This window comes from Macaca nemestrina, chromosome 15 (genome assembly GCF_043159975.1).
Source record: "Macaca nemestrina isolate mMacNem1 chromosome 15, mMacNem.hap1, whole genome shotgun sequence".
NCBI classification, from domain to species: domain Eukaryota; kingdom Metazoa; phylum Chordata; class Mammalia; order Primates; family Cercopithecidae; genus Macaca; species Macaca nemestrina.
In genome coordinates, this window is record NC_092139.1 from 52,479,716 (window position 1) to 52,507,468 (window position 27,753).

Sequence of the window (27,753 nt, forward strand, 5' to 3'; positions counted from 1 at the left end):
CATTCCCCCATTATACTAGAAAGTCCCTGAAAATCCCCCAACCCTCCGTCCCAGGCAACCTTGAATCTGCCTTCTGCCTTCTATCATTATAGATTAGTTTGCTGCTTCTAGAACTTCATAGAAACGGAAGCAAATGGTACGTAGTCTTTTGTGTCTTCCTGCTATATGCTGTTTGAGTCCATTTATTTTCTGATGTAATGGGGCCAGAGACATGCCATCCTAAAGCAGATTTTGGTGATCCTTGGGTATGGCAGGCATTACTGATACACCACCCATACCCTGCCCCCAACACAGTGGTGCCCACAGCCTGGCTCCCAGCTGGCTGCACTTGCCCCAGGGCTTTCTCTGGCCATTGACACCTGCCTTGTTCCCATCTCTGTATGCTGGAATTAATGTCCTGGGAGCAGTGGCTGATGGAGTGGGTGGATAAGTCCCAGCTCCTCTGTCCCTCATGGGAGTGGGGTTAACTTGTCTTACATGAGTTTCCTAGAGTTTTCCTGCAAGATTAAACTCCAGTGGCCCAGGGTAACTTCTTGAGTACACACCCTCTATTGGCTGGTTTCCCTTCTCCATCTCACTTCTGCATTCCCCCAACTTCATCTCACAAATAAACTACTTTGAATTCATATCTCAGGTTCTCTGTCTGGGGCGTACAAAAAAGATTCCAGGAAATGATGTAAGTTTCAGACAGGAGGCTGCTGGCTGTTGAGTGTGCAGAATGGGGATCCTGACATGCTACCTCACTGTCTTCTTCCCTAAGCAGTTATTATCATCTCTTCTCATAGTTGGATTTTTTTATTTTTATTTTTTTTTTTTGAGACGGAGTCTCGCTCTGTCGCCCAGCCCAGGCTGGAGTGCAGTGGTGCGATCTCGGCTCACTGCAAGCTCCGCCTCCCGGGTTCACGCCATTCTCCTGCCTCAGCCTCCCAAGTAGCTGGGACTACAGGTGCCCACAACCGCGCCCGGCTAATTTTTTGTATTTTTAGTAGAGACGGGGTTTCACCGTGGTCTCGATCTCCTGACCTTGTGATCCGCCCGCCTCGGCCTCCCAAAGTGCTGGGATTACAGGCGTGAGCCACCGCGCCCGGCCTTCATAGTTGGATTTTTAAACTTGTGTGCATCTTCTCTTGCCCATGTTCTGAGTTTCTGGGAGCAGGGATCATGTGTCTGCCCTTCTCTGTATCCCATGCAGGCTCCAGCTCATTATGTTGGGCATGATTGGTACTTACCAACCCACAATTGAACCATCAATCCTGTGAGTATTTCTGGGACCCAGGCCAGACCCCAGCATTGTTAAAAATGTGGCTGGACTCAGCAGGGGCCAGGGAAGTGGGTGATGGTCCTACTGGAAACCAGATGGCCCACAGAACAAAGATTTTAGCCTTCAGAGGTGTTCATAAAAGTTGATTTCCCATCTTTGTCGACGCGCAGAAGGTGTGATGTCTTCTCCATGTGGAGATCCTGGTTTATGCCTCTGGTCTTTGGGTCTTTGACAGAGACACTTTCAGGCCTTCCTCCAGGGACTCATGGTGACAGCCCCGTGCTGCCAGGAAGCAGCCTTCCACCTGATAAGTGAAGAAGAAACCCCACCTCCTGCTTGTTCATGCTTCTCCACACACTGCAGATGGCTCCATGCTCAAGGCAACTGGGGGCTGTGGGCCACATGGCGTTCAGATACTTAGTACTAAAATGTGCTATATTCAGGTGTGTGCATTGGTCCACTCTCAGCAAATGTACACTTAAGATTTGTGCATTGCTTTGTGTGTAAATTTTATATTAAAAACTAAACAAATATTGAACTGTAGTAAATGCTTTGCATGCTCAAGTGTTTGGGGTCTACTGATACCTTTAATTTACTTTGAAACAGAAAAATAAGATAAAAATAAGATGGAGAGCTTCAAACAAGTGCAATATAATGCAACGATAAGATATTGGTGAATATTTGAGTGTTCACTGTAGAAATCTTTCAACTTTGCAAAGTGTGCCTAAAACTTTTGGAAAAATTGTATTCAATTAAAAAACCACAGAGTGAGTGCATGCTCATTACAAACAAAAGCAGAATACATAAAGTAAAAGGTGAAAGTCCTTTCCTTCTCCCCTCACTGCATCTGACAGCCAGGTGCAGGCACCTTGTCTGAGGCCCCAGGGCAAGGGTAAACTTGGTAACATAGATTTGTTCCCATTCAGGGGATGGGGCTGGGTGACACTTCTTAATCCCCTTCCCCCATTCTGTTAGACCCATCTGCCAGCCCGACACCTGTGAGTGAATACAACTGCCCAGGTGCTGGGTTGGCAGGTGGGAGATGGATCTGTAAACTTTCAGAAAGAAAGCCCCCAGGCACATTTTGTTGCCAATGAGGAGGTTGGCAAAAGGGGAAATGACCTTTGATTATTGAAATGTAATGACACCAAAGCTCTCTAAAATGATGGGGTTTCTCCTTGTGGCCTTCCAAGGAGCAAGGGAAGAGGCTGTGGGTACCTGTGGTGGGCATTTGTCGCTGTGTAACACCCTTTTCTTTCCTGTTACCCCAACTCCAATTCTGTCCAAGGGATGGGGAGCCCTGCCCAGTGGTGTGAATCTTGATGGGCATGTGATTCAGTCCTTGCCAATGAGACCAGTGGAGGCCTTGGTACCTTTTCTTTCTGGTAAGCGATAGGTCCAAGGAGAGGCCTTTTTTTGTCCCTTTGGCTTAGGATGCTGTCTTGTGAGGATGTGATGGAAGGAGCCATGGCAGCCCAGCAGATGTGAAGTGACAAGCTGGGGACCAAAGGCAACACACTGAGGACGGTAGAATGCAAGAGTGGACACAGCACATAGATCTTGGCTGACCTCTCCAAGACACTGAAAAACCCAATATTCAGACCTTGGAGGGCTTGTTATAACTCTGATTGCTGGCATGATGGTTCACTTTATGTGTCAACTTGACTGGGCCATGGGATCCCCAGACCAGGGGTAAAACATTATTTCAGAGAGTGTCCATGGAAGTATTTCTGGAAAGAGGGGACCACATTTGAATTGGTGAACTGAGTAAGGCAGATGGCCCTCCCCAATGTGGGAGGCATCATCCCATCTACTGAGGGTCTTCATAGGATAAAAAGTCAGGGAAGGTGGAACTCACCCTCTCTACAGGCCTGATATGTGGATTTTCTCCTGCCTTTGGACATCTGGGCTCCTGGTCTTCAGGACTTACACCAACCCCCATCGTCCTCCAGTCCAGGCCTTCGGACCTGGAATGAATTACACCCCCTGACTGTGTCCCTCGTTTGCATGTGGGACTTCTTGACCTCCAAAACCATGTGACCCAGTTCCTATAATAACTCCTTTTATCTCTCTCTCTCTCTATGTCATATTGGTTCTTTTTTCTTTGGAGAATCCTGATGAATACAGCAGGGTCCCATCCCCAGAGTTTTTGATTCAGCAGATCTGGTGTGGGGCCTGAGAATGTGCATTTCCAAAGAATCCCTAGGTGGAGTTGATGCCACAGGCTTGGGGACCCCACTCTGGGACCACTGAATTGAACCATCATTAATTTTTATGGTAGTGGTTGTTACTTGAAGCTAAAAGCAGCCTACTTAATAAAATGGCTTTGCAATTTTTTATTTTTAAATTTTAATTTATTTGTATTTTTTAGGGAACAGATCTCTATGCCTCTCACATTCCTTTAAAGCATTTGAAGAATTCAGAAACGAAAAGCTACAAATCTGCCAGGACCAGATTCTTGGGTCTGAATGGCAACCAAAGGGGAAAGAATCTCAACAAGGCAGAGGAAGATTGTGTCCACTTAGAGGCGGCGTGTTTTCAAGATACCCATGGTGTGGCAGTCAAGGTAGGAGAAGCAGCCCTGCCACGGTGCAGATAACAAGGCAGCGGTACCTGTTGAGAATTTAAATAATAAAACTGACTAGACATTGTGTCTACTTTTATGATTTCTCTTGGCGGACAATTCTAAACAATGTCATTGGGGAAATGCTCCCTCGAGTCCTGGTGTGTTTTGGATTCTTATGTATGAGCTGTGGAACTGCGTTCCCCTCTGACACACGGTGGCAGGAGAATGAAAGCCCCATTGAGGACCTGCCTGAGTAATTTAGAGGGGACAACGCTGTCCTTGAGGAAAATGAGATATGGGCAGTGGTGGGGCTCAGTTCTCTGCTGGCTGCTTATAGTGAACTTGCTAGGGAACTCTTGCCCTCCTCATTTTAAAATCGCTGTGCTGATGTTGTTCATACCTGGTGACCTCATGGCAAGAACATGGTTTTGGAAGACAGGGCTTTGTTTAACTGCTCGACATTGATAACACCAGCTCATCCATCTTTGCAAATGTACTTTGAAGCCTTTTTCATTCTTCTGCATCATTCCCAGAAAGGACAAAGTTTCCAGCAACTCCATATAATGGAACTTTGCTTACATGTAAGAGCAGTTTGGTGTAGGAAAGATACAGGCTCCAACTTGATGAAGCTCCCTATGGCCAAATCTGAGACAATTTAGCAAGAAAATAAACAATGATAATAATAAATGATGACCCGCAGAATAAACAAATACCCACAAATTCATGCTGAGATAAATCAATGATTGAACAAAGAAAGAAACGGGAGAGAAGAGGGTGTTTTCCCTTAGAGCAGAATTCCAGTTATTAAACCTCAAGGGAGTAAGAAACATAGAAAACGACTGCTAGGCCTACATCACACTGATTGCTGCAGGGGTGGGCCATGGATGGATGCGACAGAAGTGGGCCAGAGGATGATGCAAAACAGGCCATTTGCAAGGTCTCGAGGCTCCTCCCCCAAAGATGTTAATCACAAAGGGAAAAACAGCAACTCCGCAGTACAGAAGCCTGAAGGAGCCGCTTTAGCCAAGTGATCAAGGACGACCTAGGCAGAAATGGGACGTAACATCATGAACCTCTGCTATGGCACGGTGGGAAGAGCACAGGTCACCTTCGTGGTATTCTTGTCCCAAAGGCATAACCTCCACCTAACCAGGAGAAAGCATCAGGCAGTCTTCAAAGAAGGGACATTTTGGAGAATAACTGGCCAGTATTCAAGTGTCAAGGTAACGATGGACAAAGACCGAAGCGCCGTCCCAGACTGCGAGGCACTAGGGAGACCTGAAACCAGATGGATATGGCCTCATGTGGTCTGTAGATTACTTAGTAGTCATGAACCAATGTGAATTTCTCAGATTAGATCACTGTATTGTGGTTATAGAAGATGTTAGTTTTTGGGAAAGCTGGGAGCAGGTTAAACAGGGACTATTTTTGCAAACTTTTTATAAGGCTGAAATTATTTCAGAATAAAAGGTAAAGAAATAAACAGGTGGACTTTGGAGTCATTCTGCCTCTCTTCAAATCTGGCTACACTACTTGCTAACTGTATGACATTGGGCAAGTTACTTCATTTCTCTCCTCAGTTTCCTTATTTGTAAAATGGGGATAAAAAGAATACCTATCTGGGAGGCCGAGGCAGGTGGATCACTTTAGCCCAGGAGTTTGAGACCAACCTGGGCAACATGGTGAAACCCCATTTCTACAAAAAGTACAAAAATTAGCAAGGTGTGGTGGCACTTGCCTGTATTCCCAGCTACTTGGGAGACTGAGGTGGGAGGATCAAATGAACCCAGGAGGCGGAGGCTGCAGTGAGCAGAGATCGCACCACTGTCATGCAGCCTGGGTGACCGAGCGAGACCTTGTCTCAAAAAAAAAAAAAAAAGTTACCTACCATAGGGGGTTGTAATGAGAGTTAAATGTGCAGTACTTAGAACTCTGCACCTTGGCCCAGCGTAAGGGCTATACTATTATGTGTAATTATCAGAGGAGACTGGCAGCATCTTCTGATCTTAGGGACACTTACTCTCTCTGTGTGTGTCTCACTGTGCTTCTGGAAAGTTTCTGATGCAGGCCCCTGGGCTGATTCCTTCTCCAATTGATTACTCTGGCCTAAAAGCATTTCCCTTTCTACCAGCAGCCAGATAAAGCCAAATTCAGTGTCAGGATCTGTAGTATTACCTTAACTTAAGTATTACCCACTTAATGGGACTTAAGTATTACCCACTTTTAGAGGAATAAGAATAACTTCTGTCTCACTTAGGGTTTCACCGAGGAGATGTCTGCATTGGAAAGACAGAGTTCATGTCACCAAAGAAGCTTCTGGGGCCAGTTTCCCTTATCCCCATTGCAGCGGGCAGACCTTTTGGGCTTGCAGGACCAACATCCCTGATTGGTTTGGGAGGGGGGTGTGTGTGTGGATCTGCCTCACAATGGCCTGTCTGAGCCCTTATCTGATGTCACACGTTAGCATTTGTTTGGCCAATAAGATGCTAGCACACACACCAGCTTCAGTCTCCACTTGGCCTTACCTTTGACGTCACAATCTGACCTGTGGGTATTAATCTGGTCACAGCTGCTCATGGACCAGATGGCAAGGTCCGGGGACTAGCACAGGAAGATGTGGAAGAGAAGTGGCCATCAACCCAAGATCAAAGCAGAGGATGGACCTCTGGCTGGCCAATTCGAGGTTCTGGGTTCAGTTCCAGAACCTGCCATGCCACATCCTCTAGAGCTGTCAGAACTCGAGAGCTTCTCGGTGTTTGAGGACATTAGGCTTCACATCAGGGAAGTGGGAGCTCAATTGGTCAAGAAAGTCAATGCCATCTTTCAGCTGGACATCACCAAAGATGGGAAGATCATTTTGCAGTGGACCATTGATCTGAAGAATGGTTCTGGGGACATGTATCCGGGACCTGCCAGGCTCCCAGCAGACACTGTCTTTACAATCCCGGAGCCCGTCTTTATGGAGCTGGTTTTGGGCAAAATGAACCCACAGAAGGCTTTCCTTGCTGGCAAGTTCAAAGTGAGTGGCAAGGTTCTGCTTAGCCAGAAGCTGGAAAGGGTTTTCAAAGACTGGGCTAAATTTTAAGCATGCAAAAATACCAAGGAAGAACTTCTCTTCGATGATAATGTCGAGTGGAAATCATGCTTAATCTGAAGATTAAAGTAAAAAGTATCCAATATTTTTACTCAAATTCTTCCTATTCAAGTTTAATTGATTTTCCTGCAGATGGGTAAATTTTCAGGGAGGGTTCTGAAGCAGTAAAAAGTGTTGCAGTGCATCAATTAGAATCTTTGTCTTTTTCTTTCTTTCTTTCTTTTTTTTTTTTTTTTTTTTTTTTTTTTTTTTTTTTTTTTTTTTTTAGCTTCATTTATGCCCTTTATGCTCCATTTATGCCAGGGTGAGAGCCACATGTAGAGAGATGGGTGATTATGATCATTGGAATTAAATACTCCAATGATGGTGTTCTTGAGACATTTTCCCCTTTTTAAAAAAAAGTTTAATGTTTTGGAGAAAGAAGTGATAACCATCATTGCGCAGGTGTGCATTCCGCATGGTAACTTGATTCCATGAGGAAACTTTACTATGAGATTGCGGGGAGCTAAGCAAATTGGGCACCCCAGGTCTGTGGGTGGAACCCAGGCAACAGAGGGGATGGTGCTCTTGGTGTATTATAACTTCTGATGGTTTCAATTCCAGGATACTTGAAGGGCTTGGGAGGTGTTCTAGGCCAGTGGTTCTTAACTGGAGCATGCATCAGAATCGCCTGGAAGGTTGGTTAAAGTCTGGATTGATGGGCTCCATCTCAGAGCTTCTACTCAGGAGATCTGGGCTGGACAGAATGCACATTTCTAACAAGTTCCCAGGTGACGCTGACGGCACCACCCTTAGAGAATTCCAGCTCTGCTTCACTTCATGCCAAAGCCCTCAGTATTGACTCTAACTATTCTATTCTAGGCCGATGAGATGGTGCCATTAGTTAAAGGATCTCCCAGAGCCAGATTCCACAGCCCTGTGTGAGCCATCTCTAAAGTATCCATGCTGTCAGGAGCTTGTGTGTTGAACATTTTACAAAATCAGAGGGCAGCCTGGGAGATTTCCCCTCCGGAAGCTCCCTTCACATGTTGTCTGGGAGAACAGAATGAAGTCCGATGCAGCTGATGCAACGCCTTGTGGGTGAGCGTGTGTGTGTTCTTGGCTCACATGTGGTTTGTGTGTACTTTTAACTTGTGGGCTAAATATACACAGCGCGGACACGCCGAAACCTAGAGGAATGTTTCATCACAACTGCCATGCTCAAACACCTGCACAGTGTGGACGCTCTGAAACCTGGGCGGCAGTTTCATCACAACTGCCGTGCTCAAATACATGCCTACCGAATGATCCCGCCATTCTGTTCTTGGGTATCTTGTCAAGAGATAAGAAAGCATATGTAAATGTATAAAATAAACACTCGCATGCATGTGACTGTTCATGGCAGCTGTGTTGGGAGTAGTCCTAAACTGGAAACAAGCCACATGTTCATCAACAGGTGAATGGGTGGACAAATGGTGCGGTGTCATACCATGGAATATTACTTAACCACGAAAAGGAAGAAATGATTGGCGTACACACAAACAACAATGTCGATAAATGACAAAATAATTATGCTGAGTGAAAGAAGCCAGAGAAGACTGAGCACATACCATACGATTCGATTTATATTAAATACTGGAAAATGTAAACTGTAGTGACAGAAAAAAAAAAAAAAAAGATTAGTGGTTGCCAAGAAACAAGAGCATGGGGAAATGGGGAAGGATTATGACAAATGTCATGAGGAAACTTGGGGGTAGTGGGTATATTCATTATCTTAATTGTGGTGATGTTTTCCCAGGTCAAAGCATCATCTTGTGCACTGCATATAAACACATGCAGTTTATTATGTGTCATATAAGCTAATTGCGTTGTTTTTAAGAACCTGCCACCCTCCCTTAGAAATAAGGCTTTTGTGTGGCTGTGTTCCTGAAGAGGAAGGATCCTCAACTCTCCCCTTCTCTCAGCAAGATGAGCCCTCTCACCTCGTCTTGGTTTAGTGTTCAGCTCCTGACTGATTTGGATAGTTCTGCAGAGGCCTTCCTCCATTTCATATTAGACAAAGGCAAGTGAGAACTTGTTGCTTACCAAATATCATCCTCTCTGTGGGAAAGGAAGAGACCATTTGTCCTGAGAGTGCTTTACTCCAGGGTTAGACATTGCTAAGGGGATGGGCATGGACCTAGTGCACATCCTGGCTTCTTCTCTCACGTGCGTCATTAAAGGGGTGATCTGCATCTTGTTCCTGTCAGTGCCCCCAGCCTGTGAATGTCTCAGATGCTTCCAGTGGATTCTGAGCTCTGTTGTGAGCACTCAGCTCCACTGGCCCAGGCCACTCCCATTCAACCATGTTTGAGTGTCAGACATGGGGCCGGCAGGTGTTTGGGGTGCCATTGTGCCACATTCCTTTTCTCTTCTTCTTTAGTTTTTTGTGACAAAGTCTCGCTGTTGTGCCCCAGGCTGGAGTGCAATGGCGTGACCTCTGCTAACTGCAACCTCCACCTCCCAGGTTCAAGCAATTCTCCTGCCTCAGCCTCCCTAGTAACTGGGATTACAGGCGCCTGCCACCAAACCCAGCTCATTTTTGTATTTTTAGTAGAGACGCAATTTCACCATGTTGGCCAAGCTGGTCTTGAACTCCTGACCTCAGGTGATCCGCCCGCCTCAGCTTCCCAAAGTACTGGGATTACAGGCTTGAGCCGTCATGCCCGGCCGTGCCACATTACTTTTTAAGAGAAATGGCTCACCTAAGCCCCTACTACCTGGGATACTTGCTCATACCATGTGTTAATCGTAGCCTCTGCTGTTTGGTCCTGAGATAGAGGTCGCTTAGAGGCAGGAGAGTGGGCAGAGGGGTCATGCAGGCTCATGCCTGGGCTGGCATCTGACCTAGGACCTATTCTGACTTGGGACAAAAAAAGTGACCTGAACTAACTCAATTCCTTCCTCAAGAATTTGGAACTGGGAAAGTGAGAGCCTGAGCTACAAGCAAGCAGTGAGAATGGAATCGGAGAGGCTGGGATGCAGGGGGTGAGGAAGGGCTGTGGGGAAGGGCAGCCATGGGGCAGGGGCTGGAGAGATGGAGGTGCAGGAGCCTGGAGTAGGGAGAGAAAGGTGGTCAACAGGTGAGGAGTGGGAAGCCCAGGCCTCAGAAACGTGACCGCAAACCCCTTTCAATCTCAAGAAAACGCTCGATGCTGGATGCCACGGGAAGCTGCTGGAAGGACTCTGATTCTGGAATCAGAAGCGGAAGTTTGAGCCCAGCATCACCATTTTACACCTGTCTGACCACAGGTGGGTACTGAACCGCCTCTTGCCCAAGCTTCTTCATCTTTAAATGGGACCAGGAGCCCTCTTGACAGTGGATTGCTGGGGAGCCCTCACTCGGGCAGCCCGACAGAGCTCCTGGCTGGAAGTCGGCTTCCCATGCATGTGAGTCTCTTCTCCACTGGCTGAGAGGAAGGGGCAGGCACTTAGACTGGCTCCCCACCGCCTCTGGGGACTTTCCTGCTTTTTCTCCTCTACTCGACCGGTGCCCTGGAAGGTCACATGTGTCTCAAAACACACATCTGTGTTTTGTTTGGTCTATACAAGGTGGACCAACACAGTGTTAGTAAAGTTTGAATTAGGACAATGTATATAAAAAATTGGATTTCTGTATTCTCTTTAAAAATTGGGTCATCTGGATACACTGAAACTGTATTCCTGCCAGGCAACAGCTGCGGGTGTGGAGCGAGTGGGTTCTCCAGATAGACCCAGGCCCCACTCCTTCCCGCTTGGCCTCCCTGGCTCTGAGGCTGAGAGTTGGTGGCTGCAATTTCCTTGGGCTGGGCCAGTCTTGCAGGGCCCCTGTGGGTATTTGGGCTCATGACCATGGCTTCCTACCATACATGGTCTTACTCTTCGCCTGTCAGTGTTCTATGGCTGTGTAACAGATTACCACACATTAAGCGGCTTGAAACAACACCCATTCATTAACTCGCAGCTTCTGGAAGCCAGAATTCCAGGTAGTCTGGGCTGTAGTCTCAGCTCCCATGGCTGACCTCAAGGTGTTGGCCACTCTGGGCTCTTCTCTGGGGGCTTGAGGGGAGAATCTTCTCCAAGCTCATTCAGATTGTAGCAGAATTCACCTTCCTGTGGTGATAGGACTGTTTGCTATCAGCCCAGAATGCTCTCAGCAACTTGAGACTGGCCACATGGCTCCTCCATCCGCAAAGCCAGCAATGGTGTGTTGAGCCTTTCTCAGGCTTTGAATCTCTTTGAATTCTTCTGTCTTCATCTTCTGCCTCTTCATGAAAGGACTCATGTGATTATACTGGGCCACTCAGATAATTCATGGTAAGCTCCCTATTTTAACGTGAATGAATTAATAACCTTAATTATGTCTGCAAAATTCCTTCTGCCATGTAAGGTAATGCTGTGGAGTGAATGTGTCACCCCAGATTCATATGCCAAAGCCTTGAACCCCAATGTGATGGTATTTGGAGGTGGCGCCTTTGGGAAGTAATTTGGGTTAGATGAAGTCACAAAAGTGATTCCCCCATGACAAGATTAGCGTCTGTATTAGTCTGTTGTCACATTGCTATATGAAACACCTGAGACTGAGTAATTTATAAAGAAAGAGGTTTAATTGGCTCATGGTTCCGCAGGCTGTCTAGGAAGCATGATGCTGGCATCTGCTCCGCTTCTGAGGAGGTCTCAGGAAACTTACAATCATGGCAGAAGGTAAAGGGGGAGTAGCACTTCACATGGCCAAAGAAGGAGCAAGACTTGGGCAGGGGAGGTTGTACACACTTAAAACAACCAGATCTTGTGAGATCCCCATCAAAAGAACAGCACCAAGGGGATGGCGCTAAGCCATTCATGAAGGAGCCACTCCCATGACCCAATCACCTCCCACCTGTCCCCACCTCCAACACTGGGGATTCCAGTTTGACATGAGATTTGGTGAGGACACAGAACCAAACCATATCAGTGTTTTTATAAGAGGAAGAGACCACAGCGCTCGTTCTCTCTCTCTCCTCTCTCGCTCCATCCCCTGTCTGCTTTCTTACTCTCTCTGCCATATGAGGATGTAGCAAGTAGGTGGCCATCTGTACGCCAGGAAGAGGGCCTTCACCAGACTGGCACCCTGATCTTGGACTTGCCAGCTTCCTATGATGAGAAATAAGTCTGTTGTTTAAGCCGCCTGTCTATGATACTTTGTGATAGAGCCCACACTAAGACAAATAATGTATTCATGGGTGTGACATCTCATCCTAGCCACAGTCCTGAAGACTGAGGTGTAGGATTTTCTTGGAGGCCACAATCCTACCAACTCCCCCGCCTCCACCATCTACATTCCATGCGTGTCCTCAAGGTCGTCCTCCAGGAAACTGCCTTGATTGAGCTGTTGTCTTTCTCTCCCACAATTTGTGTTCTGCCTTTGTATGGGTGTGGTTTTTTCCCAGCTCTGTGTTCTGCCTTTGTATGGGTGTGGTTCTATTTGGGCCACACAAATGCCCTGGCTTGTCTAAGACATTCCCAGTTTGCCCTGCAGTCTTGATGCTCAGTTAGTGGAATCTCCTTCTTCAGAAGAGGCGCAGTTTGGATGACAGGTGACATGGCTCCCTCTGACCTCTCAAGACCTGTGAGTCTTGAGGGCAGAGATCAGTCAGGACCCTTGCCTGTTGCCTGCTTTCACTTTGCTTCGTTCTCTCAATCCCTGGCACCTACACTAGATTCTCAAAATATTTGTTGAATGAATAGACAAAAGCCTGAAATTAGAAAAAAATGCACGTGGAAAAAAAATCAAAACAATAGAAAAGGGTATACAGAGAAAAATCAGTTCTTTATACTTCTCCTGACTGCTTTCCCCAATTTTCTTCCCCAAAGACACATACAGCTACCAGCTTCTTGTGTTTTCTTGCAGATATGTGCACACAAGCATCACTGTACATGTTGTACATGCCCTACCTCCCTTTGTGGTTTTTTATCTTTTCACAGGGACGGAAGCCAACCCCAGATGTGATTCTCCACCTTGTGATTTGAACATAGATCTCTCCTTCAAGTAATGCCCTCCTGAAGAGTAAGAGGTTGACTTGACTTGCCCAACTGAAACTTTTCTCACATTTGGCCATGCTCTGTAGGAAAAATCTCACAAGGGGCAACTTTACAATTGAAGGATGCAACATGAACCCCTCTTCCTTGGAGGCAGGATTTAGTCTTCCTCATTGTGTGAGCAAGCAGTCCTGCCAGTCTTCAGTATTCCAGGAGCCAGGAGCTAAGCTGGGATACTGATGGGACAGGAGAAGGTGCGGGTTGGAATGCCTGAGCCCATCGCTTCTTCTGACTCTCCTGTCCTTGCAGGCTTCTATCTGCCCATGGCCCGGCAGAGAGTGTTATGATGTGAGGGGCCCCAGACCGTGACAGGCATGAGGTTCTTTCCCTCTGGGACACTAAGAGTTGCCTGATCTGGGACAGAGTCCTAGCTCTAAATTGGGACTCAACAGAGAGAACTACAAAATTAGTTCTTTCTGCCACCATCAGAAATTGGGATAGGAGAGTGGAAGGCTCACAGTGGGGTCCTAGGTCTCCTAACAAGAATCTTGAGTTTATCTACAACCAGGAATATTCCATTCATTGCTTGAAGGAGACAGAAAACCTACTCTAATGAAGGATTTGTATCACTTTTCTGTTAGAGGTTAAGGAAACTCTTTTCTGGGAAACTGTCACCCCCCGACCCCCCGCCGGTTTTATGTAGGTGTTAATAAAACCCATAAAACCGACACTTACCTGTCTTTCTGTTTCTCTGCCAAAGGGTGGGAGGAGGGAAATCAGGCCCAGGTGATGACCATGGACACCTGGTGCTGAAGTGAAGGGCTCCTTCCAGGGACAGCTCGGAGGTGAGAGTGTGTCAGCTTATATGCTGGACATCCCTGGAAAGTAGCCCTTCATTCTCTGTTTGCAACCTGCTTCACACCTTCCAAGGGACCTGCATCGCTCAGTCAGTGGGTGGTACATGGGAAGCTCTCACTGAGCACAAGACCTGGGCACTGTAAGAACCTAATGCCATCTAGAATTGAAATGTTATCATTTCATTGGTTGAACAGTTCATTCATTTAGCTGTTGATTGTGCATCTTCTATGTGCCAGGCTCTGTGCTAAGCATTGGGATGCAATGGTGAATGGAGCCCTTTCCCTCCACCCAAGAAGATGACCACTGGAAGATAATCCTGACGGCAGGAATCTGAGGTTCAGAGAGTAAAGGCACGTCTAGGCAAGGCTACTAGAAGGGGTTACTGGCAGAGGTTGGGCTAAAAGAGCTCTCCCAGAGATCCCACCTCTTTTGTCTCTGAACAGGGTTTGATGCACACTGTGCCCTAGGAAGGATGGAGCAAATGGCTCACGGCCCCTGTGGGAGTCTCAGTGAGGTGAGCCTGGCTGCATGGAGACCAGACTGAGATTCTGGATCCTAGGGCAACTCTTAGGGACCTCACGATTTTGCAGGTGATTTTTTCCATTCTCCAAACAAGAAACAGGGAAGTAGGACTGTCTCAGCTCCCATGGGTGGATCTGTTCACGTGTGTTTTGGCACAAGAACCAGGACAGCACCACCAAAGATGGCAAGGTTTTTATTCAGGTTTTAAGTTAGGGAAGATCTTGGATTTTTAGTCATGAATTGCTAGTTTCATCTGTTCACTGACTGACTGAGCAATTAATCTATTTGTCTAAAAAATATTTTTTGAGCACTGATGATGTTTTAGGAGTGAATTACTTTTGGCAGGGCTGATAGTAAGCTGGGATATATGAAGCCAGGATTGGTTCTGATTGGTCAAACACCATTCCGGTTTTTCAGTGACCCATTCTGATGGATTTTTTTCCTTTGCCATATGGTTATGAAACATTTTGGAAATCACTCCTGGTTTGAGGAGCTGGTGGCAAGCAAGCTGAGGTTTCTCTTCTCCTGCAGCTTGTCTTTCCAGATGAGGGTTGTGGGTGGGTTGTGGGGAAACAAGCCATAGACAGCAAACAAATAACCAGAGAAGACACTTGAGAAAGGAAAAGAATGTGGCTAAAGGGACCTGGGTGGCCAGGGAAGGCCTCTCTGAGAAGGGGCTTCCTGAACCTCACGCTCCAGTGGCAGGCCCTGGGGCAAATATGCAACTGCCAGCTGTGGATTTGTGAGGTGATTCCAGGAAATACCCCTTGGAGAGTGGGGCAGTGGGACAGGGAGGGAAAGGAAGGTGATACAGGGCATATTATTGAGCACATCATTTTTAAGGGGCTCAACCCCACAGAGCAGTTCAGGGAGACAGGGCAGAACACCACTCAGTGTTATCCAGCCCAAGGAAAGAGGGAGTTGCAGAGTTTTTAAACTAAATCCCATCAGTGTTTGGTTGAGTGCTTGTGATGGTAAATACTGAGTGTCAACTTGATTGGATTGAGGGATACAAAGTATTAATCCTGTAAATTCCTGGACACATACACTCTCCCAAGACTAAACCAGGAAGAAGTTGAATCCCTGAATAGACTAATAATAGGCTCTGAAATTGAGGCAATCATTAATAGCCTACCGCAAAAAAAGTCCAGGACCAGACGGATTCACAGCTGAATTCTACCAGAGGTACAAGGAGGAGCTGGTACCATTCCTTCTGAAACTATTCCAATCAATAGAAAAAGAGGGAATCCTCCCTAACTCATTTTATGAGGCCAACATCATCCTGATACCAAAACCTGGCAGAGACACAACAACAAAAAAGAGAATTTTAGATCAATATTCCTGATGAACATCAATGCAAAAATCCTCAATAAAATACTGGCAAACTGAATCCAGCAGCAAATCAAAAAGCTTATCCACCATGATAAAGTTGGCTTCATCCCTGGGATGCAAGGCTAGTTCAACATACGCAAATCAATAAACATAATCCAGCATATAAACAGAACCAAAGACAAGAACCACATGATTATCTCAATAGATGCAGAAAAGGCCTTTGACAAAATTCAACAGCCCTTCATGCTAAAAACTCTCAATAAATTTGGTATTGATGGAACATATCTCAAAATAATAAGAGCTATTTATGACAAACCCATAGCCAATATCATACTGAATGGGCAAAAACTGGAAGCATTCCCTTTGAAAACTTATGCAGCCAACAGACACATGAAAAGGCACAAGACAGGGATGCCCTCTCTCACCACTCCTATTTTACATAGTGTTGGAAGTTCTGGCCAGGGCAATCAGGCAGAAGAAAGAAATAAAAGGTATTCAGTTAGGAAAAGAGGAAGTCAAATTGTCCCTGTTTGCAGATGACATGATTGTATATTCAGAAAACCCCATCATCTCAGCCCAAAATCTCCTGAAGCTGATAAGCAGCTTCAGCAAAGTCTCAGGATATAAAATCAATGTGCAAAAATCACAAGCATTCTTATACACCAATAACAGACAGAGAGACAAACAATGAGTGAACTCCCATTCATAATTGCTTCAAAGAGAATAAAATACCTAGGAATCCAATTTACAAGGGATGTGAAGGACCTCTTCAAAGGACCTTTGTGAGAACTACAAACCACTGCTCAATGAAATAAAAGAGGACACAAACAAATGGAAGAACATTCCATGCTCATGGATAGGAAGAATCAATAACGTGAAAATGGCCATACTGCCCAAGGTAATTTATAGATTCAACACTATCCCCATTAAACTACCAATGACTTTCTTCACAGAACTGGAAAAAACTACTTTAAAGTTCATATGGAACCAAAAAAGAACCCGCATTGCCAAGACAATCCTAAGCAAAAAGAACAAAGCTGGAGGCATCACACTACCTGACTTCAAACTATACTACAAGGCTACAGTAGCCAAAACAGCATGATACTGGTACCAAAACAGAGATATAGACCAATGGAACAGAACAGAGCCCTCAGAAATAATATCACAGATCTACAACCATCTGATCTTTGACAAACCTGACAAAAACAAGAAATGGGGAAAGGATTCCCTATTTAATAAATGGTGCTGGGGAAACTGGCTAGCCACAAGTAGAAAGCTGAAACTAGATCCCTTCCTTATACCTTATACAAAAATTAATTCAAGGTGGATTAGAGACTCAAATGTTAGATCTAAAACCATAAAAACTGTAGAAGGAAACCTAAGCAATACCACTCAGGACATAGGCATGGGCAAGGACTTCATGTCTAAAACACCAAAAGCAATGGCACCAAAAGCCAAAATTGACAAATGGGATCTAATTAAACTAAAGAGCTTCTGCACACCAAAAGAAACTACCATCAGAGTGAATAGGCAACCTACAGAATGGGAGAAAATTTTTGCAATCTACTCATCTGACAAAGGGCTAATATTCAGAACCTACAAAGAACTCAAACAAATTTACAAGAAAAAAACAACCCCATCCAAAAGTGGTCGAAGGATATGAACAGACACTTCTCAAAAGAAGACATTTATGCAGCCAACAGACACGTGAAAAAATGCTCAGCATCACTGGCCATCAGAGTAATGCAAATCAAAACCACAATGAGATACCATCTCACACCAGTTAGAATGGCGATCATTAAAAAGTCAGGAAACAACAGGTGCTGGAGAGGATGTGGGGAAATAGGAACACTTTTACACTGATGGTGAGACTGTAAGCTAGTTCAACCATCATGGAAGACAGTGTGGCAATTCCTTGAGGACCTAGAACTAGAAATACCACTTGACCCAGCCATCCCATTACTGGGTATATACCCAAAGGATTATAAATCATACTGCTATAAAGACACATGCACATGTATGTTTATTGTGACACTATTCACAATAGCAAAGACTTGGAACCAACCCAAATGTCCATCAATGACAGAATGGATTAAGAAAATGTGGCACATATACACCATGGAATACTATGCAACCATATAAAAGGATGAGTTCATGTCATTTGTAGGGACATGGATGCAGCTGGAAACCATCATTCTCAGCAAACTATCGCAAGAACAGAAAACCAAACACCGAATGTTCTCACTCGTAGGTGGGAACTGAACAATGAGAACACTTGGACACAGGAAGGGGAACATCACACACCGGGGCCTGTTGTAGGGTGGGGGGAGAGGGGAGGGATAGCATGAGGAGATATACCTAATGTAAATGACAAGTTAATGGGTGCAGCACACCAACATGGCACATGTATACATATGTAACAAACCTGCACGTTGTGCACATGCACCCTAGAACTTAAAGTATATATACAAAAAAATTAATCCTGGGTGTATCTGTGAGGGTGTTGCTAAAAGAGATTAACATTTGAGTCAGTGGGCTGGGGAAGGCAGATCCACTCTTAATCTGGTGAGCAAAATCTAATCAGCTTCCAGCAAATATAAAGGAGACAGAAAAACATGAAAAGGCAAGATGGGCCTAGCCTCCCAGCCTACATCTTTCTCCCGTGTTGGATGCTTCCTGCCCTCAAACATCTTACTCCAAGTTCTTCAGTTTTGGGACTCGGACTGGCTCTCCTTGCTTTGCAGCTTGTGGGACCTTGTAATCATGTAAGTTAATACTTAGTAAACTCCTAAAAATATATATAGTTTTGTCCCTCTAAGAGAACTCTCACGAATACAGGGCTGCTCCTGGGACAGGGGTTTTTGGTTCCCTGGCTTCTTTGGTCTGCCTCTCATGCAAGCAGAGTGGGGTCTGGGCATTTGAGAGAAAGCTCTCCAGCAGTTGGAAGTCAGGTGCAGCAGACTCTGTTGATGAGGTCCAGAGAAGGATCAGAGCACGTGCTGAGTACTGGCGATCTCCAGCAGCGCTTGCATTTGAAGGGGCACCAGGACACGGCAGTTAGAACTCGAACTCTGGAAGTAGACTGCTTGGGGCTGGATCTTGCCCCATTGGGCAAGTTGCTTTTATTTACTTTATTGTTTTATTAATTTTCATTTTATTTTGAGATGGAGTCTTGTTCTGTCACCCAGGCTGGAATGCAGTGGCACGATCTTGACTCACTGCCACCTCCACCTCCCGGGTTCAAGCGATTCTCTTGCCTCAGCCTTCTAAAGAACTACAGGTGTGCACCACCACACCCAGCTAATTTTTGTATTTTTAGTAGACACTGGGTTTTGCCATGTTGGCCAGGGTGGTCCCGAACTCCTGACCTCAGGTGAGCCACCCACCTCGCCTCCCAAAGTGCTGGGATTACAGGTGTGAGACACCGCACCTGGCCTATTTACTTATTTTTAAATGCATTTTTAAAATTGAAGAATAACATACATAGGAATAAGTCTACACATTCTAAGTGTGCAGCTCACAAACTTTCCCAGATGGAACACACCCGTGTAACCAACACAACATCTGGTTCTTGAAATAGGGTGTGACTGGCGCCCCAGGAATCCTCACTCACACGCCGTTCTAGTTACTATTGCCTCCAGGATAACCACTATTTTGACTCTAACGCCATAGACTTTAGTTTTGCCTACTTTTGTGCTTTATATAAATGGGACCCTGCAGTGCACACTCCGCTGTGTCTGGAGCCTTCCACTCAGAATTCAGTGTCTGAGATTCATCCACACTGTTGTGCACAGTTACTGTTCATTTGTTTTATTGCTGAGCAGTGTTCCATTGTATTTGATTGTTTCCAGTTTAGGGTGATTTTAAATAGTGTTGCTGTGAGCCCTCTTGTATACCTGTGGGAACGGAAGTCTCATTTTGTCACTTAATATTAGTTAGTGTCTTATCCAAGTTTGCAGTGGCAGCTACAGTGTGGTGTCTTGCACACAGCTGGTGCTTTATAAATGTTTGTGGCTGAATCAAGAGACAGGGCAAGTCCAGAGGTAGATAAACAACCCTTGCTGGGATTTGGCGTCTGGGTCACTGGTTCACCTGCTCCATGATCCTGGACTTTGGGCCCCACTTGCTGGGTTTCAGAGGGAAGCTGACAGCCACAGGGCAGAGGAGACAAAAACGAAGTCTCCCAGGTGTGCCGTTAACAAGCACAGCGCTTAACCATGTCGGGAACTATCCCCAAATGACAGCTGAGAATCCTCACTGATTTTTCTTTGAAGGAAAAAAAAAAAAAATTCTTCCAGACCTGTAGCTAGGCTAATCACAAGAAACATCTGTGACCTCCTAAAAATATCTGCTTGGTACCATTTTGTAGAGCATAATATTTATACAGCCCAGCAGTGTAATTAAATTGATGTTTAGTTAACTCTTGGAAACAGCTGAAGGCTCCCAAAGCCCAGGATGAGATCTGGAACGGGCTGGAAAGGGGCCCTGGGAGGTGTTCCCGCAGGCTCTTGGTGGGGTATCCTGGAGTGGCCACAGAGATGGGGGGCCATGAGAAACTGAGGAACATGCTGTGTTGAGGGACTGCGTGGCTTACTCAGGGGCAGTTGGATTATAGTTGTTTCTATGTTTCTGTCCAGCAGCCTCTGGAACATCATTTCCTGCTGAGGAAAGGTTTTCCCTTAAAGGACTAATCAGAAAGTGCCCTGTCTCAAAGCGCCTTTGCTGTTGTTTTGTAGCCTGAGGAGATGAAGTGGGACAAAGGTGAGTTTTTCTGCAGGATTTCATGCTTGTTCCTGGAGAACTGCTCGTATTGGTGGGGATCTCAGCTGGCAGGGAGTAGAGCCCGTGCTTTCTTTTTCTCCTCATCAATAAAGAAAGGAGCAAAGCTGAAGCAAGTTTTTTCTTTTTTGGAAAAAAAAAAATTCAACTTTTATTTTAGATTCAGATGTGCAGGTTTGTTACCTGGGCATATTGCGTGATGCTGAGGCTGTGGATGACTGATCCCGTCCCCAGGTACTAAGCATAGTTTTTAGGCAAAGGGACTCCATAGCTTTTCAGCTGGGCAAGTTTCTCACTGGAGCCCCCGAGGCCTGCAAAGCAGGACTGGAGCCTACTGTGGGCAGGGCCTGGTGTGGGGTCTCCTCTGAAGTCTTGAGATGACAGAAAAACATCAGGCCTTTACAGGGGTGCCTCCAGAGGGCAGTTACGGGTGGGATTCAGAAGGGTCTTCGGGGAGCTTGAGAAGTCTGGAGTTGGGAAGGCAGTCCAGGGACAGTACCTCCTGCTTTGGCCATCCCCTTTTGGTGGAATTCTGCTCTTTGCATGAGGAAAAGGGAAAACACATTGATGTTTTGAGCCCATAAGCATTCCTTTATTCGTTCATTCTGTGGTAATTACCAAGCAACTACTACCTAATGTACCTTCTTGGCCCTGTGCTGAGAGTAAGGGATGAAAGACTGAGCAAAATGGACACCTCCTGACATGGTTTGGCTGTGTCCCCACCCAAATCTCATCTTGAATTGTAGTTCCCATAATCCCCACATGTGGTGGGAGGGACCTTGTGAGAGGTAACCGAATCATGGGGATGGGTTCCCCATGCTATCTTCATGATAGTGAGTAAGTTCTCGTGAGATCTGATGGTTTTATAAGGGGCTTCCTCCTTCACTTGGCTCTCATTCTTCTCCTTCATGCTGCCATGTGAAGAAAGACATGTTTGCTGTCCCTTCTGCCATTGTTTTGTTTCCTGAGGGCTTGCTAGCCCTGCGGAACTGTGAGTCAATTCAACCTCTTTCCTTTTTAAACTACTGAGTCCCAGGTAGTTCTGGGTTCTAGCAGCGTGAGAATGGATTAATACACCTCCCATCCTCAGGGAACTCCCAGTGTAGTGCCTAGCTACACACACAGTGAGGGCTCAGGAGGGAAAGCTGAGGGACTCTTCATAGACTTGTAGGGGCTTAGGACAGACTTCCTGAGGAACAAGATCAGAGGAATGAGTGAGAGGTCCCTGAGATAGGGCAGAGATGAGACCATTCCAGGCAGAGGAAACAGCATGTGCAAATGCCCTGTGGCTCACAGAGCATGATGAATTCCAGGAACAGAACAAGACCAGTGAAGATGGAGAAAGGGGGTCAGTGGCAGAAGGCTGGAGACTGGGGCCAGGCTTTGTAGACTGAAGCCAGAACTCTGGTGGTCATCCTTACATGTTCTGAGACCTGGAACCACCTGCTATGGGGTGGACTCCATGCTGGCCCTATTTTATTCTGGAAAAGAAGGTTGGGTGGAAAATGGCTGGAGTTGCCAGAAAGATTTAGGGTTTCTCCCCATCTTGAAATGTGTAACCCCAGACTCCTCCAAACCCTGATGGTGAACATCAAGATGGAGGTGGCTCTATGACATCAATGAAGGGACAGTGAACAAGGACCTAGAAACAAACCCTGATCCATGGAATTGAGGGCTTCATCTCAGTGTCTGTCCAAGCCACAGCCTAATAGGTCCTTAAACAGACTCAAAGGGAGAAACGGCCCAGGGAAGAAGGAAAGCCACCATTTGCATTTCCCAGTGGTGCCACTTTTTATTCCAAGTCTAAAGTTATCCCAAGGCCACACATATGTGGATAGGGGATGGTGTGCTTGGGTGGGCTTGTGGTGTTGTGCCATGGGAAGTGGTTTGGAGGCTAAGAGAATGTGGTGCCCAGATCCGCAATGCCATCCTTGCCTCTCCAAAGGTTCTTGGGGTACCCCTCCACAATGTAGGGATGAGTCCAGATGGTCTCTGTTTCCCTTGGATATTTATAATCCTAAAAACAGACCAGTATTTAAAAGTTAACGAAGAAAAGGAAAGTTAGCTCAGTGACAACAATAAAAGGCGTTCAGGGCTTAACATGTATTATCTTATTTCTTGTCACTACTACTTCTGAAATTAGCTCTATTTCCATGGGGAGGGTGAAAACCTGCTGAGGTTTTGGCCTTAGAAAGGTGGTGGTGCTTCCCCCTATTTCCAACCCATGTAATTAAAAACTTAAAAAGTAAAACTATGCTAAACCATAAATCAAGTGCAAGATAGATGAATCAAGTTCTGGGTGTTTCTCCACAATGACTAGTTTGATGTGTATTTTTCAACATTATTATACACAACTGTGGTTATTTTTATGTAAATTCGAATTATGTGATTCTGAAATAGTTTAATATAAAATAAAAATAAAGTCTCACTTTACAACCCAAATATGAAATAGAATACCAAGAGATTAAAGAGAGTTGGGAATCTCATAATTTCAAAGGCATTAAGATAGACTGGTCTGTGAGCTTTGCTGAAACTTGTCCAAGATGGGGCTGTTCTCAGCTGGTAAAAGGGAAACCCACCATGCTTTGTGTTGTTACTATGGAAAGGTTGGCCTGGACTTAATTGAGCTGGGATTTACATGAGGTATTCAGGAAGGTATGTCTCTAATAAATATAACTGCCATATAGCAAATTATGTTGGAAAAAAATCCCTTGGTGCCTTTGAATTATGTGTGGACACAGTAGGTACTTTCTCTGCCTCCTGGGTCACTTAGGGGAAGAGAAGTTAAGTGACTTGCATAACAGCACAAGGTCATGGTGGAGCTGAGGTTTGGAAATGGGTCTGCTTGGTTCCAGGTGTCTTGTTGAGAGAGATTTAGTGTTCCTGCCCTCCTCTTTAAATTACTTTAAAAAAAAAAAAAGAAAAAAAAAATCAAAGAGCTAGACAGGGCTTTGAAACTCATTTAATCCAGGGCATGCATTTTTTTTTTTTTTTTGAGACGGAGTCTTGCTCTGTCACCCAGGCTGGAGTGCAGTGGCCGGATCTCAGCTCACTGCAAGCTCCGCCTTCCGGGTTTACGCCATTCTCCGGCCTCAGCCTCCCGAGTAGCTGGGACTACAGGCGCCCGCCACCTCGCCCGGCTAGTTTTTTGTATTTCTTAATAGAGGCGGGGTTTCACCGTGTTAGCCAGGATGGTCTCGATCTCCTGACCTCGTGATCCGCCCGTCTCGGCCTCCCAAAGTGCTGGGATTACAGGCTTGAGCCACCGCGCCCGGCCCAGGGCATGCATTTTAGAGATGAATGAACTGAAATCCAGAGAAGAAAAACTGAATGACGCAAAGCCATGGTTGCTGTGCTTTGGTTGGCTTCACCAGTTTTCCAGGGAAGCTCTTGAAAGAGGCCTGAGCTCTACTTCAAGCTGGTTCTTAGCCTCACTGTGTGGTCACCAGGAGACGACTTGCCCTCTCTTGGTTCAAGCCCTGCCTCTCAGGGAAGCAGGTGGGTTGGATGAGGTGTCCTCTCACATTCCTTCAAGCTTGAAAGCTCTCTATGTCTGATTCCAGCCTCTTCTCATTGATTACTTCCCATTGTCTCTTGGGGATAAAATTGGGGTGGTGGTAAGGGGAGGCCCCATAAGAAATGGGGTGGAATAAATGAACCAAGAATGTAGAGGCAATAATTTTTCCAAAGAAAATTTAGTAAAAAGAAAATAAAATTTCTTTCCTTTTTATTTTAAAGAGCCGGTATCAGAGTTCAAGATGACTGACCAGTGTACGATGAATTTCCATTTTTCTTTATTACAAAGAATCATTCAGAGATGCTCTCCCATTTTCATACCCACACAACACATAAAGCTCAATACACACTTGCACACACATGCACATCAAACATGCCCTGGGAATGAAGCATCACAATGAGCTGAATGAATGAGTTGTTCAAGGCAGACAGCCCTGGGCAGGACTTGGTTATAGCTTTGGTGGGAGTCTCTTTGGAGAAGTCCATTTGGTGGGGTGCATAGGCACAGAACCTTGAAAAACTTTCTGAGATGTCACTGACCAGTTTGGCCGGTATCTAAAATTGTCTCCTGTTTATATTTTCTTCATCTTGAATAACTCTGTGACATATGATTAGTTATAAGGTTTCTCATATCTCCCAATATTTTCTCTGAAGTTGGATTCCAATGTCTTTTTTGAGTGGCAGTGTCCAAATTACTTACAGCCACAAAAACACTGAGTCACAAGCTATCTCAAAACTCTGCAACTTAACTGATTTATGCTCATGGACCTGCGGTGTGACTGAGAATCTGCTAATTCAGGCTGTCTGGGCCCTGCCCCTCCAGTCTCCTATCTCCTTTCCCTCCCTGCTATGGTTTGAATGTATCCCCCAAATTTCATGTGTTGGATACTCAATCCCCAATGTGGCAGTATTGAGAGGTGGGGCCTTTAAGAGGTGATTGGGGCTCTTCTCTTTACAAATAGATGAGCTCATTCATGGGTTGATGAATTAATGAATTGATGGGTTATTGTAGAAGTGGAACTGGTGGCTTTAAAAGCAGAGGAAGAGAGGCCTGAGCCAGCATGCTCAGCTCCCTCACCACGTAATGTCCTGTACGGTCTCGAGACTCTTCAGAGAGTCCCCACTGGCAAGAAGGATTTCACCAGACGTGACCCCTGACTTCCCAGCCTCCAGAACTGTAAGACATAAATTTCACTTCTTATAAATTACCCTGTTTCAGATATTCTGTTATAAGCAACAGAAAATGAACTGAGACACTCCCCTTCAGACCAGTGGCATGGTTCAGGCACATTTTCCCCATGGTGATGGCAGAGGGGAAACACATCATTGGGCTAACATCCCACAGGCCAGAGCAAGTGACATGGCCAAACTCAGAAGTAGGAAATATGGCATTAAAGTGCACGTCAGAAGTGAAGGAAGACAGTGGAAATGTGAAGAAAGTCATCGTGGTCAATATCCTCTGTGACAAACTTATCAGTTGTGGTGGTTTTAAACATTTGCAAATTCTTTGTTACTCCTCCCATCAAGAGGTGGGATCCAGGTCCCCTCCTTCTGAGCTGGGGTGGGCCATTTTGGCCGCCTCGATGAACACAATGTGGCAGAAGTGACACTGCATGACTTTCTAGGCTTCTGCTGGTTTCTTGCAGACTTCTGCCCCTTGTGAGAAGTTCTGACACCCCGAGGTCCCCATGTGGGGAGACCAGACAGAGATGCTCGGGGATGCCTGGACTCCCAGCGAGGAATCTCTGGAGAGGGCCACAGACACTGCATGTCTCTGGAAACACATGTGAGTCCCTGAGCAAGAACTGCCCAGTGGAACCCAGTTAACCCCCAGATCCATGAGCAAATCATTGTTCCGGTTTTATGCCACTGTTTTGGGGTGCCTCATTATGCAATATTAGATAACTGGAAAATCAAGGCTACAATTTCTAGCAAGGAATTGTGCATAGGGGTGAACTCCAGCTCCCCTGTTTCCCACCCGGTTGTAACCTTGGATAAGTGCTCTGATGTCCCTGAATCTCAGCTTTTTCATCTGTAAAAATGGGGATCGTGTTCCCTGCCTCCTATGATTACTGCCAGATTAAACACCTAGCACAGGCCCTGGATGGAGGCAGGTGTTCAGTCAGTATTGATGGAATAAATAACTGCTTACTGCTCAGTGGGGCTCATAGGGTGAATTCTGGCTGGGTAGAGCTTGCAGGCCACAAAATGGGCAGATGGAATGACTGAAATAGTGCTGTGGTTCAGCCCAGGCTACAAATTATGACCGTTAGAGGCTATTGAGTGTGTGTGAGTATGTGTGTGTGCACGCTTTCAAATCTTCCTTTAATAAGGAAGTGGAGACCTTTTGCTTTTTTTTTTTTTTTGAGATGGAGTCTCTCTCTGTTGCCCAGGTTGGAGTGCAGTGGCGCCATCTTGGCTCACTGCCACTTCCGCCTCCCAGGTTCAAGCATTTCTCCTGCCTCAGCCTCCCGAGTTGGGATTATAGGCAAAAATTACAAGCCTGGGTAATTTTTGTATTTTGAGTGGAGATGGCCAGGCTGGTCTCGAGCTCCTGGCCTCAGGTGATCCACCTGCCTTGGCCTCCCAAAGTGCTGGAATTACAGGTATGAGCCACCACGCCTAGCCCCTTTTGCAGTCTTGATGGATGTGTGTGAAACCCATTTCCTGGAGCTCTCAGGGGAACACGTTTTTATGTGCGGATCCCTATTTCATGAAGTTGCAGGGACATAGAATATATAATTTGTTTGGGGCATTGCTTTGAGCAGGCTGATAAAAGTGGAAGCTAAAAAATTAATGTAGTCTCCTACTTCAGATCCTGTAGCCAGCCTGTTCGGGTTTCTTCCCCATCTCTGCAACCCAAACGGAAGGATCTTCCTTTTTTTGCCTCATATGATCCACAGGAAAGATCTTCCTTTTAACAAACTTCTTGACAGCACCCATACTGCAGAAGGTGCATGCATCCTGTGTTCATTTTGATGAAGTTTCGTAAACTACAGGCACCCGTATTTTCATAAACCAACTTCCAGATCCAGAAACAGAATCCCTTCCAGCACCCCAGATGTCCCTTCTCCCCTTTCTCATCAATACTTAGTCCCCAAACCCAGGGAAAACCACAATTCGACTTAAAAATAACACCCTTTAGTTTCCCCAGTTTTTGCTCTTCCTGTAAACAAAATCATGCACTCTGATTTTGTGTCGGGATTCTTCAGCTCCACACTGTCTCTGTAACACTCATGCATTTCTTGCACATATTTTGGCTCATTCATCTTCTTAGTTGTATCATATTTTATTTTATGACTATGCCATAATTTATTTATCTGTTCTTCTGTTGATGGGTAGTTTCCAGATTTGTGTCCCATCTTCCTATCTCCCCAGCATGAGGCTTATCTCTTACCTCCCCAGCATGTGGCTTAAATACCTGGAACATTTGCTTGGAACATGAAGGAAGGAAGGCAGATTCTTTATAAATTCAAATCCATCTTGTCCGGTTGCCCACATTGTGCTGAATGTCCTCACTGGCTGCTCCAGCCTCCCACCCACATGGCTAGACTTCAAGGAGCGGAGGGTGAGAACCCTCTCCCTTGTCTGTTCCAATGACCAGTGCCCGAAATCCCACTTTGGGAGGGCCCTTCCTTTCCCACTGTTAAAATACAACACCCCCTCCACCCGGAAGGCATGTTCTCCAAAGTGAGCCTTCTAGGTCACTTGTCCCCAAAAAGAAGAAAAGAACAAGACTTCCTGAGAACTGATCTGGGCCAGGAATGCAGCAGCGCTTGATGTCTGAGGGAAGCGGTTTTTCATTCAAGA

General features: G+C 45.8%; 1 protein-coding gene and 2 long non-coding RNA genes across 3 annotated transcripts; 1 reads left to right on the forward strand and 2 right to left on the reverse strand.

Moving 5' to 3' along the window:
• Positions 1-1,994: 1,994 nt before the first annotated feature.
• Positions 1,995-27,523, reverse strand: LOC139358837 (uncharacterized). The gene is made up of 3 exons (XR_011614359.1): positions 27,341-27,523; positions 22,363-22,444; positions 1,995-2,758 (listed from the first exon to the last, which is right to left on the reverse strand). It is a non-coding gene; the product is annotated as an uncharacterized lncRNA (long non-coding RNA).
• LOC105486819 (uncharacterized) lies at positions 3,737-6,274 on the reverse strand. Its single transcript, XR_011613578.1, has 3 exons — positions 6,049-6,274; positions 4,228-4,472; positions 3,737-3,874 (listed from the first exon to the last, which is right to left on the reverse strand). It is a non-coding gene; the product is annotated as an uncharacterized lncRNA (long non-coding RNA).
• On the forward strand, positions 6,370-7,115 carry LOC105486820 (SCP2 sterol binding domain containing 1). The gene has a single exon (XM_011749884.2). The coding sequence runs from the start codon at positions 6,442-6,444 to the stop codon at positions 6,910-6,912; it is 471 nt and encodes a 156-aa protein (XP_011748186.1). The 5' UTR covers positions 6,370-6,441; the 3' UTR covers positions 6,913-7,115.
• Positions 27,524-27,753: the final 230 nt, after the last annotated feature.

What these genes read in the sequence shown, in the direction of transcription:
- LOC105486820 (XM_011749884.2), top strand. Translation starts at nt 6,442, where the DNA reads ATGTGGAAGAGAAGTGGCCATCAACCCAAGATCAAAGCAGAGGATGGA.